At 36.5% G+C, this 15,821-nt stretch overlaps 1 protein-coding gene across 2 annotated transcripts in view; it reads right to left on the bottom strand.

The window, feature by feature from the left end:
- Positions 1 to 15,821, bottom strand: part of LOC138696523 (synaptotagmin-12-like) — a 405,788-nt gene that overhangs the window by 266,183 nt on the left and 123,784 nt on the right. The window contains exons 4-5 of one of the 2 annotated variants that reach the window (XM_069821606.1): positions 9,218 to 9,365; positions 7,528 to 7,737 (exon numbers count right to left, since the gene is read on the bottom strand). In XM_069821606.1, the coding sequence (XP_069677707.1) occupies positions 7,528 to 7,737; positions 9,218 to 9,365 (358 nt within the window). The remainder of the gene's footprint in view (positions 1 to 7,527; positions 7,738 to 9,217; positions 9,366 to 15,821) is intronic. The other variant, XM_069821607.1, reaches the window with a different exon arrangement.

Below are 15,821 nucleotides of genomic sequence, written 5' to 3'. Positions count from 1 at the left end.
GACAACAGATGGCGCAGCAGTTGATTTCTTTTAGTCATACTGTACTTAAGAAACCATGAAAGTGTGGAAACCGAAGGTCAGGATGTATTGTCTCTATTTAGTGGACCAGCGTACTGCCAATGGTTTTTCTTCTTCTGCTTCTTCATCATCATCGAGGCAATATTTGGACCTAGCGTTGTTGCGATCTCAATAGATTCGTGCCATCTCTTCGGAGGTCTGTCCACTGATCTCCTGATCTCCTTCCATTTGGTCTGTAATTAGGACTTGTTTTTGTCATCTGGTTCTGCTATTCTGTCAGTGCTATTCCTGTATTCTTCCTATATTCTTCTACGCAAGTGTATATTGGGTTCACTCCTAATATTCTGCTAAAATAAATCCTAAAAATCGGGTCGAGTGGGTTTCATTTCATGACGCCTTATGTCTAGAATTCCTGAAACAGAAGTCAACGGTAACAATGTCTAATGTATATTTATTTCCGTTTTACTAAATCATTTGATATTTTATGGTCATATCTGTAATTTAAACAAATGTAAGTCTACACACGTTATAAATAAATACCTTACTTAGCTTGAATAGAAATATACTTAAACGTGATCAGTTGTCAATGATTTCATGTACATGAGAATGATACCAAGCTTCTGTGAAAGAAGTTTCTCTATGTACACGCTATAAAGCAGACGTCTCCAAAAGCGTACTCGCGAGTAAGCCCCTGAACGGAACCGAAGCCAGTACGTAATGAGCCTCACCCATCCGCCTCACCCATCCCCACCTGTAATGTACTCAATGTTTATGCGTAAACGAAGAGCAGTGGTGGACTGCCATTATCATTGTGTTGGTCGGAATATTCTACCGTTTCACAATGTCTTCTAATCATGGCCGTAGTACATTCAAGGATGAAAGGGAAGAGAAATATTTTTGTGTTAGTGGGGAGAATGTGAAATGCTTAATTTGTTAGAAAAATTTTAAGGGTGTGTTAAAATTCAACATGCGGCGATACTACTCGACTCTTTATAAAGAATATAGCCTAATACAATTACAGGCATGTTGGACATGTGAAAATAATTTATTTTCGCATGTTGGACATGTGAAAAGAATTTATTTTGGGGCTATCTGTATAACTGTTGATTATACATAATAATCAGTATATTACAAAACGTTTACACTCAGTTCCGCGTGACAAACATATAGTTTTCCGTTTAATTTTAGGTAAAGTGCGTAGGCCTACACATATTTTGATAAATGTAAAATAATAAAATACAAACACTAATCACACACGTGTTCTCAGTCTTAAAACAATAAAAGCTTCTTGCTAGCTATGTTCTAGCTTGGAATATTGGAAAATCAATGAAGCCCTTTACAAAAGCATAATTTGTAAAATCGTGCATACAGGACGTTACTAAAATACTGTGTCCAGAACAAAGTCAAAGTTTAAGAAAATTAAATTGTTTCCAATTACAGTTCAGAGACGGAATTTTAAGATTTTAAATGTAATTGAATCTGAAGTCGAAACCACAATTAACCAGTTTGTAGCTTACTCACTTGCATTGGACGAAAGCACAGATAGAGATGACAAAGCTCACCTATCCATCTTTATCCGAGGAGTTAATGAACATTTTACTGTGTCTGAATGTCTTCTAGATGTAATTACAAAATAAAACTGGAGAAGATGTTTTCCAGGCACTGAAAGGCACCATAGAACAGAAGAGGTTTAATTTGCAATGGCTTGTGTCAATAGCAGGGTAATTCCACGGTAATGGACGGGACAATCATACAAGTTGTTCAGCATAATATATATAGATTTATTTCGTACGGAAATTATTTAATATACAAAATAAAAGTCAGAATGCCTGCATCAGGTTATAAGCTGATATTATTTCTGTTGAAAAGCAAGTTATAAAATATTTGACAACAGTTATAACTGTTTAAAGAAAGGTAACAGACGGGACATAAAAATTACACAGTAATTAGAGCGAACACCAACGCCATACAATCTCTGTCCTGCTATGAAATACAAAAATACCATAATATTACCAAATATTGCGAGTGTACACATCTATTCATGGGTGCATTCAAACTTTGTGTAATATGAATTGTGTATTGAGAGAAACTGTTTAAAAATGGGTAACAGACGGGACATATAGGTAACGGGCGGGACATTTTCTGAATGTGTCTTGTAATGAATGGAAAGAACAACTGAATAAAACAGTGAACTATTATAAAAAGTTTTAAACAATTAATAGACATTATATCTGCACATATTACTTCAGCATATCCCTTATAACAACAAAATAATACAATTGAGTACGTCTATAATGTCGCATATTGTACAACGTAATCATTTAACATTGTAATACCAAAACTGTTGATTGATGCAAGTACAAATAAAACAAAGAGTAAAAAAATCAGATTGAACATACATACCATAAATGCATTTAATAGGTATATTTTTATTTTGTACTTGAAGATTTGTCTTTTTTTTTAATGTAAATTCATGGTCATCAGAGCTGTAAGAGTAATATTTCCATTTGATTTGTATGGAGATACTCCAATTATGGAATGCATTTTTGTGTCTCTGGAAGGGACGCTTTGTTGTTTCAACGTTCGTTCAACATATGAGTCGTTCAGAGCAAAAGTGGTGTAAGTCAAAATTGGGTAATGAGGTTTAAAGTAAAAATTCTGTAAAATACAGCGCAAAGTAGCAATTAATATGGTCTTCTTGCTATCCACTGACCACTAATAGTTTAAATAAATTAAATTTTAATTGCTACTTTGCGCTGTATTTTACAAAATGTTTACTTTAACCCTCATTACTCATTTTTGACTTACACCACTTCTGCTCTGAACGGCTCATATCATGATGTTTCACTGTTTTATCTGTAATCAAAATTATCTTGACGGAAGAAGTTTCAGCACATTCGACAAATGATTATGCATCTTGAACTGTGTATTTTCCTATTTTCACCCGAGTCCAAATAAGCCTTTTAATAGTTGCCCCGTACGAGCAAATGCTAGGTAACTTTCGATGCTGGACCCCGGACTCATTTCACCGGCATTATCACCTTCATATCATTCAGACGCTAAATAACCTAGATGTTGATACAGCGCCGTAAAATAACCCAATAAAATAAAAATAGTTGCCCCTACACCATCTACAGCTTCTTTCCCATGGCTCGAGGAGAAAAAAGGCCAGGACAGTTGTATTCCATAAAATTCTTTTACAAATGATATATTCATGAAATTAAATCTCTGCTTGAATTGAGAGGCAGCCCCATCAGAAAATACGTGTAGGTCTTTCACATTTGGATGATTATTTTTATGTCTCTAAAAATTTCGTCTAAGAAAGCAAAGACAGCATAATTATCATACGTCAAGGCATAATTACAAGGTTCGTTGCCAAACCACGCCACTGCTGTGAAAACTGTAATTTGCTTCTTATTTCAATGGGCAGCCTGTATTTCATTTTGAAACATAGCGGAATAGTTCTCCGAAAAGTCCACTGGTAGAACACTTCAGATGAAGCTTGTCTTACTTCATTAAAAAATGTACTTTGTTGCCTTGTGATGAAGCAATGTATCAGGAGGGTTGGTGTCTGCTTTTTCAATGCTTGCACATCTTCTGCAATTTGATTACTGATTTAAATTTCTCATACTCTTCCATTTGCATGTGCCCGTTGTTTATATGTAACCTGTTTGTTTAAATCTTCCTCCATAATTTCTAATCGTTTGTCCAAGTTATAGTAGTCTCCATATTTGTTAGTAATATTTGAACATATACACTTTTCGTTTGCTACATCACAAACTACTGATTCTATGTAAGTTCGAACAGTATTCATTGTAGGAAGACAAAGTTTTTGACTAAAATATTAGGCATTACAGTGATACATATACTCACAGAAATTGTGTGGTGTTAAGTGTGTAGGAAGAACGTATTTTGGACGAAGAGGTGCAAATTTTGAAAGTCTTATTAAGTTTGTCCCTTTTCCTGCAACGAATAGGTTATAAGCTTCTTTAATGGTCATCACAAGATGTTGTTTCTGCATTTTTTACCTTCCCAGTATCTGTGTAAATTGTTAAACAGTCTTTCCTTCCAGAAGCTTATCTCCTGATATCTTCCCTGCAATAAAAATTAATTGCATCATCTTCGACATCTTTGACAGGGTTTCCTATTGCAGATATGCTGCTTTCCTTCATCCATAATTCACAGGTTCTCTCTAATACACCCACAACCTCATAATGCCTTCTTGGATTTTGAGGCAGATTACGAAGAGCACGATGGACAACTTTAGCCCTAGTGTTAGAAATAGAATACTTGAACAAGTAGGGTCTTCTCTTGGACTCAGGCTATTCAATTTTTACCGGTAGACACGTTTCCATTCACGATCATATTTTCTTTGCTTTCTCATATCCTTCGGTGTCATAGTTGTCTTCTTCAGAGCCCGTGCATGCTTCTTCCTTCTTGCGTCCTTAATTTTAGCATCTTCATAATTCTCCGACTATTTCAGGCATTCTCTATACCGCTTCATTTTCTCGGCTGGAGACATATTTGCCATGTTGTTAAAGTGCTATTAACCTGCAATATACACTTTAACTAAATTGGATGACTATGATGATGATGATGATGATGATGATAATAATACTGATGATACTAGTGATAATAATAATAATAATAATAATAATAATAATAATAATAATAATAACGAATTCACGGTATGGGCTACATGATTACGGACAAGTAACGGATGGGACAGTTATTTTTGTCCCGTCTGTTACCACAATATGTCCCGTCTGTTGCCACGATTAAAAATATTGTTTTGAATTTAATTAAGGTCTTGAAGGTTAATGGTGTTCATCATGGGATATTGGAAGAGAATATGTTTTTTCATTGGCTAGTTTGCAATAGTATGGTTTGAAACTAAATAAATTCAAACATTTGGTAACGGACGGGACATAAACTTGAGCTGATTTAGATGACCTCATAACAAAAGTTAAAACTATCGAATGAGGCAATGTATTATACCTGCTTCATCCTCTTTCGAGAAGGTGTACGTTCAACCAAACCACTCACTGTTAAGATCATTCACAGACTGATGAGATAAGGGAGACCAAAGTTCAATGAAGTTGCTTCGCTTGTAGGAATAGTATGCTCTAACTTCCCGCTCACATTCAGAACAAACTATAAACGAAAACAAGCTCTCTTCTGTGCGTCGGTCTTGTCCATTCATCACTCTCAGACGTAAAAATAGTAAAGACTTTAAAACAACAACTTCATATGTGACATCTGATGTCATGGTTTTCGTGGAATTACCCAGCAACAGACGGGGCTCCAGCTTCATATATATATATATATATATATATATATATATATATATATATATATATGAAAATAATATACAAACGTATGATATTTCTTATTATTTTGATGTTATTATTTGTAAACATAAGCACACCGTTGCCGCGATCCCCCACTAATCGCTCCCAGCTGTTCAGGTGCGAGTCTCTTCCCCTTCTCTAGCCTTACAGCGCACTGTGTTCGGCGGGCAGCATCGAGAGCACGAAAGACGATACGCTTTTTGGAGACCTCTGCTATAAAGAATAGTATGTAACGCGGAGTCATATATTTGCATGGACATTAATAATGTATTTATTATTTTAATCAAGCAGACGTGGAGAGATTTATGAACTGTCGTAATAGTTACAGTTATTGTTTAACATACAACATATATCCAATTAAAGTTCAATCCATGTCGGGTTCGTAATACTGTTTCTCACATCAAAGGCAATTATAATTATACAAATAGAGAACCTAGAGATTATTTCATAAAACGTGACAAACCTGACAGACATGATAATTCTACAATTTGTCAAATTACTACAGTCAAATGTTTTGTTTTACGGTATTTTGAATAGTAAAGATTATTTAACAGAGGTACGTCTATTTAAGTAAATACAGCTTAACGGTTTACACAACCGTTTCATTTAACATCTCATTCACCGTCTTCTTTTTTCGCCATTCATTAAATTGTGACAGCTCCTTATAATATCGATCTCGCGATTTTCCTGGTATAGCTCTTTGGCTTCCTGTTCTGCTTCTACCAACATTTCGGTAGGAATTTCAGTGCAGTTAATTTACACTCATTTACACAAATTAATCTCATACAAAACAGATAACTATTAATTTTTAGTCTTTTTTGTCCTTATCTTTAATTTTTACTCCTGTCAATCTCAACCCTACTTACAATTTACTAGTCTCCATCTACTGTCTCTTAAGGTGTGACGCATCTGCCTTGTCTTCATTAACGACAAGTACAGAGGTTCCATAACTACTCGTACTACTGCGTGTTCAGTTCAAAGTGTGTCATGGATCGCTGTATGCCGTCGTGTGGCTAGTCGTTGAGCCTAGAGAATTCAATCTTCCTACACTTCCACAGAGGCGTATTACGTATGTGCCAGAGAAGTTGCCTACCAAGTACGGCGTTCATTCTGAAGAGTACTTACCGATACGTACGGTAACGCCGGTAGTGGCAGGAATGTGAACTGTTTGGAAACACGTACTGACGTGAGTTTTTTCTTACTCTCGGGATATGTGGAGAGGGTTAAGACGTTTACTTACGTATTTGTTGACATTAACTTCGAAGGGCAACATGGACACGGAGCATTTGATTTGTATTGTGGAATGTTGCCGTACGCAACCGATGATAACAAATACCCTGCGTACGACTTGCCCGCGCAAAACACAGTTCGAAAGAGGTTATGGTAGCACACAGACTTTACAGACCGCCATCTGTTGCTCGACGTTCAATTTATACAATACACGTTCTCAAGTTCAGATTGAATACCTTGATTAATAGGCAACTTCTCTGACATAAAAGCTGAAACTCGCTTCAAATCGCTGACTCATAACAGTGACGTCATGACACACTTTGAAATGAACACCCAGTAGTAAAACGGAACATTTTACGCTGTGTTTTAAAAGTATTTTTGCACTTTAAATTTCTATCGGCAGCTATATATATTCACTTGTTCTGTCCTTATATAACGCGTACAATCGAGCTGATGTGAAAGATTTCCTTATGGGACCTGGTTCTACAGGGATGAGGCAATATGGTCCACCTGTGAGCATCGAATTTACGAATGCCACCCGGACACCTGTCGACTTGGACAGTCATCGCATAAAGGCTTATAGGGCGCACAATGGACCAAAGGAAGCTTAAGTGCATGAATCTGCCCTCGAAATGCCAAGCCAAGCAAGACTTAGGCATAAGTTTTTATTTAAACTTTTCTTTATAGTACCTATCCCTACATGAACTGATGATTTTGTAAGGTTGCACTGATTCATTGAAATTCTTTCATCGCATCTCTTCATCCTAGGTCTAATGTCGCAGTGGCGAAGGACGTCTGCCCTTTCCGTAATAAAAAAGGAGAAGTTCAACGGGAAATAAATTTTGCTTCATTTTCTCAAGCGGCTGCTATCACTTTCACTTGAGAACCGATCTCGTTCTTTCAGTCCCGGTGGCCATATGTTACATACCTGCCCCGTGTCCGTCAACGTCAGCCACGTGGTGACAGGCTGCCTAGGTGTGACGTCACACAGCTTGAGCTCCGCCTCGCCGATCAGCGTGTTGGAGAATTTGTCGCTGGCGTATACGTAGAACGTGAGCGACCTCTTGGTGAACTCGCTGGCTTCCAGGCCAAACAGGAATTTCTCCTTGTAACTCGGGCAGTTCGTTTTTCGGTATACCTGTCAAGTAAATATAATAATAAGCAATTAGACAGGAGAAATTTCTCACTAAATGTTTAAGTTAAATTTATTTATCTTAATTCCTTTATCGTGATTCTTGTCTAAATGTTTATTCCCGAAAGGTGTACAGTAGTGGCAAAAAAGCCGGACCGACCCTTGTAGCTGATTTCAGAGCCTTGTTCACTCCAGAGCCACGATAGACTGGTAACTAAGACATTCGTGGTTCGAATCCTGCCTGGGAAGGAAACTTTTTTTTTTTGTTCCTTATTCAAATTTATTCCCAATACTTTTCGATTGCAGCGATATTTTACTATTTAATTAATTTATTATTCCCAGAACATGAATTTTACCAGCTTATTTTCTAATGGCTTTCGAAATGGGCTACGTCAGCAGTCGAAACTACAACAATTTCAATAGATTAGTCGCTACCTTGTGAATGCGTGGCATGCGCAGTGGCTCATTTCGGGGACTGATTATTCCGTCGGTCCGGTTTTTTTTTTTTTGCCACTACTGTACATCAAAGTCCTTATTTGTTAAAACTTTAAAGTCTATTGTATTCACTGAACCTCGTGGGAGGGTGGAATGAGATCAGTGAACTTCTACTAATGAATTATCAGCTCCGAAACTACCATGGAGAAAGGCTGGTTAGTTCGCTAGCGGTCACCATATTTAAAGACCACGCCTGGGAATCTAGTCTCACTTAAGGCGTTCCCGACATCCTTCGTCGGTCAATGGTCATACATTTCACAGAGACAAATTTGCGTGATGATCCCACGCCATAAATATCCCGCCATAGGGTCTTGTGTGCGTGTGTGTGTGTGTGTGTGTGTGCGCGAGCGTGCGTGTGTGTGTGTCGGTACATCACCAAGGACGACCACATTAATAAAGAACACATATCAATATTATTTTCGGGATTCGAACGCTTAAAATGGCATCGTCGAAGTTGCGTAAGAACAGTTGCCTTTGCCACGGCAGAGCCATTAAAGATTTTTTATGTATGTGAAAGAGAATGTGAAGTTACTATAGATAAGAATATTCATAAAATGTATACACGAATTAAATAGTTAAAGAAGCACAAAAAAGTATAGCGTCGCTCCAATGGTCTAGAAGTAAAACGATCTCTTCTAGACCCAAGGATTGCTGGTTCAAAGCCGGCTAGATCTGATGGATTTTCCAGGACGCACAAATCCGGAGCGCAAGTCCTCCATGAGGAACTTCAAGTCGTGTGTCCCGTGTCGGAGTTTTCCGGCACGTTAAAGACTTCCTAAATCTGAGCCTCAGAACAAAATTTCTCCTCTCTCGAGTTCTAGTAATACTTCAATTGCACACTATGTGGAGTTTGAGGTAATGAGCTCACCACTTGTCCCTATGGCCCTTGTCGGCAAATAAGTATAACTGAATTCCTTGTGGATACTGAAACCTGCTCTAGGGGCACCTATGTTCCGAATGAATGAAAAAGTGTAGTGAATATTGAGCTTACCCTGGTTTGCATGTTGGTAGTCTTGTCCGGGAGGAGGTACACCCTGACGTAAGTGTCCAGGCTGGAGCTGTTGTCTGTGCCGCCGACCAAGTCCTTGGCCTCTAGCACGCTCACCACCAGGTCTGCAGAATCGCTGAAACACGCAGGCCTGAGCTGACAGTCACTTCACCGTCCATCGCACACCAAACAACAGACTAGAAAATTATCACTACAGGGGAACCAGTTAAAGGCGAACTCTTCTATCAGAAGGAAGTCGGAGAACGTATTATGTGTCTTTCACGTGTTAAATTTTATGTTACCTTGTTAACATGTTTCGGCCGATATTGGCCATCATCAGAACTGGTTGTTGCTGGTCTTGGCGCCTTCTTTTTTGTTTCCTGTGTGGGTGTGTTTGTGTAGTGTAATGTAGAGCCAAAGAGTGTGTGTGTTATGAAATTGAGTTGTGTGTTGAGAATTTCATTTTATGTGTTCTTGTATGTCCGTATATTTCGTATTGTTCTAATGTGTTTAGTTTCTGGCTCTTTGGTTGGATGTGTAGAACTTCCATGTCTGTGTTGATGTCTCTGTATGTGTGGTTAGCATTTGTGATGTGTTCTGCATATGTGGAAGTGTTTTGTAATTTTGTTATGGCTGTGATGTGTTCTTTGTAACTTGTTTGAAATGATCTGCCTGTCTGTTCTATGTAAAGGTTGCTGCAGGTGTTACATTTGAGTTTGTATACGCCTGTGTGGTTGTATTTGTTTGTTTGTGTGTTGAGATGTTTTTGTGGAGTAATATTATTTGTTCTGTATGCGATGTTGTAATTTAATTTCTTGAATGAGGTTGCAATCTTGTGTGTGTTTTTGTTTTCGTATGTTAGTGTGATGTAATTTTGTGTTCTTGTGTTTGTATTGTATTCTTATGTTTTTTGTGATTATGTTTTGTCTTTCGTATTATGTTGTATATCATGTTGGGGTTGTATCCGTTTTCTTGTGCTATGTACAGAAGGAAGTATTCATACTTTCATAACGGTATTGAACTTCTTTTGGGTTGAGTTTTTAAGCATAATGTTAATTATAAATTAGTTATGAATGGCAAACTGTAATACATACATACATACATACATACATACATACATACATACATACATACATACATACATACATACATACATACATACGTACATACGTACATACATTCATACATACATACATACATACATACATACATACATACATACATACATACATACATACATACATACATACATACATACATACATACATACATACATACATACTAGTACATAAAATGGGTCTCCTTTCTTAATTTACGTAATAAACGTCTTGTTGTTATTGTTGTTGTTTAGTCAATTGTCCGAAGACAGATCTGAACCTCACAAGTGATACCAACATGACACCACTTATGAGGCAACTATGCCAGGAGATGATGGGATAGGGTGGTCAGTTCCTTTTCTCCGCCATTGCATATATCGCCGATTAGCCACATATTCCACTAATCAGACTTCAGATGCGTACAAACAGTTGTTCTTCCTCTGACACATATCGTCAAGTGAGATGTACTACCTGATAATAGATGTAGCCTACATATGAGCCAGAACCTCAATCAGAGGTAACCAACGTCTTAATTGCTTATATTTAGTAATATTTCATATTAATAATTGGTGGTTTATCGAATCACATAACTAGATCTCTCATTAACCAGCGCGTGGAAGTACGTCGGCTCGAGAGTCAAGTTACCGCTTTCATGTCTGAGAGATAATTCATTCACCCAGTATTAAAAGTGATTACATTTTACGAACAATTATTTTCTGTGAATTTGTGCAGAATTAATTACACATATCTCGTTAAACTGTACGTTTTTAAATTAAATCGTTTTATTTTTCTCAGAACGTGTCTCAGGAGGAATGTAAAATACTTCAGGATAATGTAGTTTATGTTAACCTACATGGATTTAGCCTGATATACCTATGTTCGAAGTCTGACTGTTGGCGAGAAATTAAGGGGAGAAGTACTCGAACGTCTTGCGTTTTCGTGTACTATACTTGACGTGTTACGCCAGATCTTTTGCACACTGCAGTATCTGAGCACTGCAACGCCTGCGCAACATACAACTGAATACACATTCACTTGATATTTAATTCATGTATTCTTATAGTGAATATGCAGACATGCTGTTTGTTTATGGATTTTGTGATGACAGTGCATTGGCATCTGTTAAGGAATACATACGACGTTTTCTCAATTGAAGAATTCCGCCTAGCTGTGTGTTTTTTCTATGTTTAAAGGATGTTATCAGAAAATGGCAATCTACCAAGTGTCTCATTGAGATCGGAAAAAGAATGGGCACAGGTACCTGATATGAATTTAGAATTCATGGAATTCATAAAAAGAGCAACCTTAGTAATTTGTCTTACGTAATTATTTTATTTTCTTACTGATTTTATACTTAATTAAGAAATAAACTTAGTGGAAAAATAAAAGATGCAGCATTTTCAATAATGTACCCTACCACAAAGTTCTAAAATGTAGAAATACTAGGTCTATAATTCCTCTCTCCATTTAAAAGTTCGCCCATCAATAACTTACCAATCGTTACATTTCGGACACAGGTATATCAGATTAAATAGATGTAGTTTAACACAATTTACATTATCATGAAGTATTTTACATTCCTTCTGACACACCCATATATTGTCACACACTGCCCATATCTGCAGACATGTTTACCATGTAGGCAACAATTCTTAAGGATTTAGATCTTACGGAACAGTCTACATAGTTGTTGGTAGTGGAAACCAGAGCCAATTCGGAATTTATAACTTACTTTTAAATAACTAAATTCACAGTTATTTTATAATCGAGGAAACTACCGAGAACTCGATCACATTAGCGTGTCCCAGGATTTGAATACTGCATCTCCCGAATGCAAGTACAGTCTTTCACCACAAAATCATCTTACTTGTAACACTGTAACAAAACCTGTTTAAAGATTCAGCCTCATAGACGATAATTTCATAGCGTATTTGATAGCTTCTTCAGAAATCATCATCATACGTTAGTCACCATGGATACCTATTCCTTTTAATATATTTTTCCCTCTAGTTTTATTTTTAAGGCAAAACCTTCAATTCCTAAAATAGCGGAGTCGTGACGTGATGTAATCTCGTATCAAGTCTTGTACTGCCGCCCACCTCATCTCGATTACATTATGAGGTACGCATTTCCAATTCTTTCCACTTCACTTGCCGTTCCGTATTACAACTCGGTAACGGGGGTAGGAGCTCTTTCCTTTTACGTTATTGGGACCTTGTACTGCGCTTTTAGCAATAGGCCTGTGCAGTCTTGGAAAATGCGTGCCTCGACTCTGGAGGTCGAACGTTTCTCGAAAACATTCTTTAACATCTGTAACGTTTCGAAAGACGCGCGTGAGCGCCTACGAATATTGTCCTCAACTATTCAATCGTCCATTCACTCCTGTAAGTGATTAAATTTCTTTAAAAGCGATCGAGATTCGATTCCTGATGGGTCATTTTAGATTTACAATCGACAACGTGGTTGTGGAGTACTTTTCATCCGAATCCCTTAATAAAATTTAATCTGCGGTTATTATACCATTGTCACCACTGAGCCATAGATTAGGTATATTTTAAATAAAAGCTCGGAGTTCGACGTCCTGCAAAATTTATAGTTGATTAATCTGCAAGAGATAAATTTCCCACGAATAATACGGTTTCACCTATCATTTAATTTTAATATTCTTCCCAGGTCAATTCGTCCATAGCACAATTATTGTCCAATATACAGAAAGTCCACTACAAAAATGTCCACAATTAAAGCTCAAATAAGACCACTAGTCAGAATATCCAATATGAAGAAATGTCCAAAAGTCAAAATGTTCAATATATAGAAATGTTCATAGGCTAAGTCAAAATGTCCAATATATAGAAATGTCCAGAAGTCAAAATATTCAATATATAGAAATGTCCAGAAGTCAAAATGTTCAATATATAGAAATGTCCAGAAGTCAAAATGTTCAATATATAAAAATGTCCAGAAGTCAAAATGTTCAATATATAGAAATTCCCACAAGTAAAAATGTTCATTATATAGAAATGTCCATAATTCAAAATGTTCAGTATAGGGGAAACTCAGCTAATTCCGCAGTACGGGTAATTCCGCAGTAGTGCATATACGATTTTACTGCGGCTTTACAATAGCGTGAACGTAAGTTTTGAGAGGCTGTCAACAGGAGGCATGTCCTCTGCAGTGCTATAGAAAAAAAATCAAGGATATTGGTTGACACCTCTGTCGGCAATACAGCAAAACATCGAAAGTTGGCTGTTTTTCGTGTTTTGCTACACAGCTGTTAAGAAAGCGAGCATTGTTACATATAAAATTGTTCCTTTTATGTTACTTTCATAATGTATTTCATAATTATTTACTACTGCGGATTTATCCGCACTGTTGCGGAATTACCCGAGTTCTTCTTTTTCAACTGTGAAGTATGTACAACTAAATATATTTGCATTTTAATAGGTCTCTTTATCCCATTTGGTAATGAAAGGTTTCGTCCATGTCTACATATCTTGATAATATTTTTCAATAAACATTTTGATAAAAATATGATAGATTTACTTCTTAATATTGCGGAATTAGCCGAGTCTCCCCTATAGAAATGCCCAGAAGTCAAAATGTTCAATATATATAAATGTCCATAAGTCAAAATGTTCAATATATAGAAATGTCCATAAGTCAAAATGTCAAATATATACAAGAAACGTTCACAAATCAAAATGTGCAATATACAGAAATGTCCACAAGCCAAAATATAAAATATATGGTATGCACAGAGACGATTATTCAATATTCTTTTCGGAGACCTACACCGTCTAGATTCATATTCCTGTGTGGAATTCCTATGAAATAGCATTGCAAGGCGGTTAAGAAACCAATAACGTAGTGAAAGGTTTCTAATCTAAATTTCGAAAAATGGTTTCTGGACATCATGTCAGTGTTTGGAGATTTATTAAAAGCGTGAAACAAGAACAGAATGTGAGAGATATAATACCATTTGACCCAAGTTCACGATGGTCACTTAAACGTAAAACACCCCGTTTACAAGAAGTAGGCCTGTATTACAAAACAACGGCGAATTGAAGTGATTGTACATCAGTACAATAAATATAAGGACAACAATAATGTGAAACAATATCTGAGGGCACTTTCGTATTATAAGCAGCTGCATGCTGATCCCAGTGCGGAAGAAAATTAGAAATAAAACATGTTACAGGATATTGTAAATTAGCTTACATTTCATTGTTAAATTATTTATTTACATTTTAATAAATATTGTTCTGGACATTCATGTAATAACTCAGGAAAATTAAGGTAATAATGCAGTCGGCCTGGTTGGTGGAGTTGGTATAACGCTAGCCTACTATGCCCTAGATTGCGGGTTCGATCCCGAGCCAGGTCGATGGCATTTAAGTGTGCTTAAATGCGACAGGCTCATGTCAGTATATTTACTGGCATGTAAAAGAACTCCTGCAGAAAAAAATTCCGGCACACCGGGGACGCCGATATAACCTCGACAGTTACGAGCGTCGTTAAATAAAACTAACTTTTTTTAAGGTAATGGGCATTTAATGACTGTGGACATTTTTGATACTGGATATTTTAAGCTGATGTTTATGGACATTTAAGATAATGGCCATTTAGTGACACTGAACATATAATTTATGCTGGACATTTAATGACCGGGGACATTTTTTATACTGAACATTAATTATGATGGACATTTTTGCAGTGGACATTTCGCAATGGACTAATTGACTGAATCAAGTATTGTTCCATGATCTCGGTGCTGCGAGTATCTTTTTTAATGAAATCATCATCATCATCATCATCATCATCATCATCATCATCATATTCTATCAAGGATTAGGCTTTCTGGCCTGTTCCGCCTCAGGTGAGTTGGTCCTTATTTAATGAAATAAAGACATTAAATTTCGAAGTTTATCCACTAGATTCTAAATAAACAAATTGGCACGTAATTAGAGTGAAGAATTTGTAATATCAGTTTTAAAAAGTAAAACAAATGAAGTGTTATAATGTTGTGTTGATCACTATTTAATACACGGAGGAAAGCTCATGATAATGAATCCAACAGAAAATTTTCCTATTCCTTGTCTTATCTGACAATGAAGCCCAAATGTTCGATGTTTTTATGTAGACTATTGCATGTTGCAAAACCCAAAAGTCTGCACCACGTTAAACGCTGTAAAAGTATTGCAACACATTCATTAGTTCATCTCTGAAGTAAGCTATGTGACTCATTTCTGTTTCATTACTCGGTTTATATTTATTTTTAGGTTTTTAGTAATTCTTTCATCCTTGCGTCTGCTATGATAGTCTATTCAGCGGCCTGTTATTTTTTATTCTTCCAGTAAGAGAAAATATAATTACTCTTTGTTAATTTATGTTATTCATTATTGTGTATGTGTTTAACATCGAAGTAATTTCGCGTTTATCCGTAATTTACTTACTGATCCTCTGTGTAAGTAATGACTAACACAATTTAATCAAAATGGTTTAACATGCAT

Source organism: Periplaneta americana, chromosome 3, assembly GCF_040183065.1.
Source record: "Periplaneta americana isolate PAMFEO1 chromosome 3, P.americana_PAMFEO1_priV1, whole genome shotgun sequence".
Taxonomy (NCBI): Eukaryota; Metazoa; Arthropoda; class Insecta; order Blattodea; family Blattidae; genus Periplaneta; species Periplaneta americana.
Note: the sequence above shows the minus strand (reverse complement) of the source record. Positions and strands in the feature narration are given on the sequence as shown.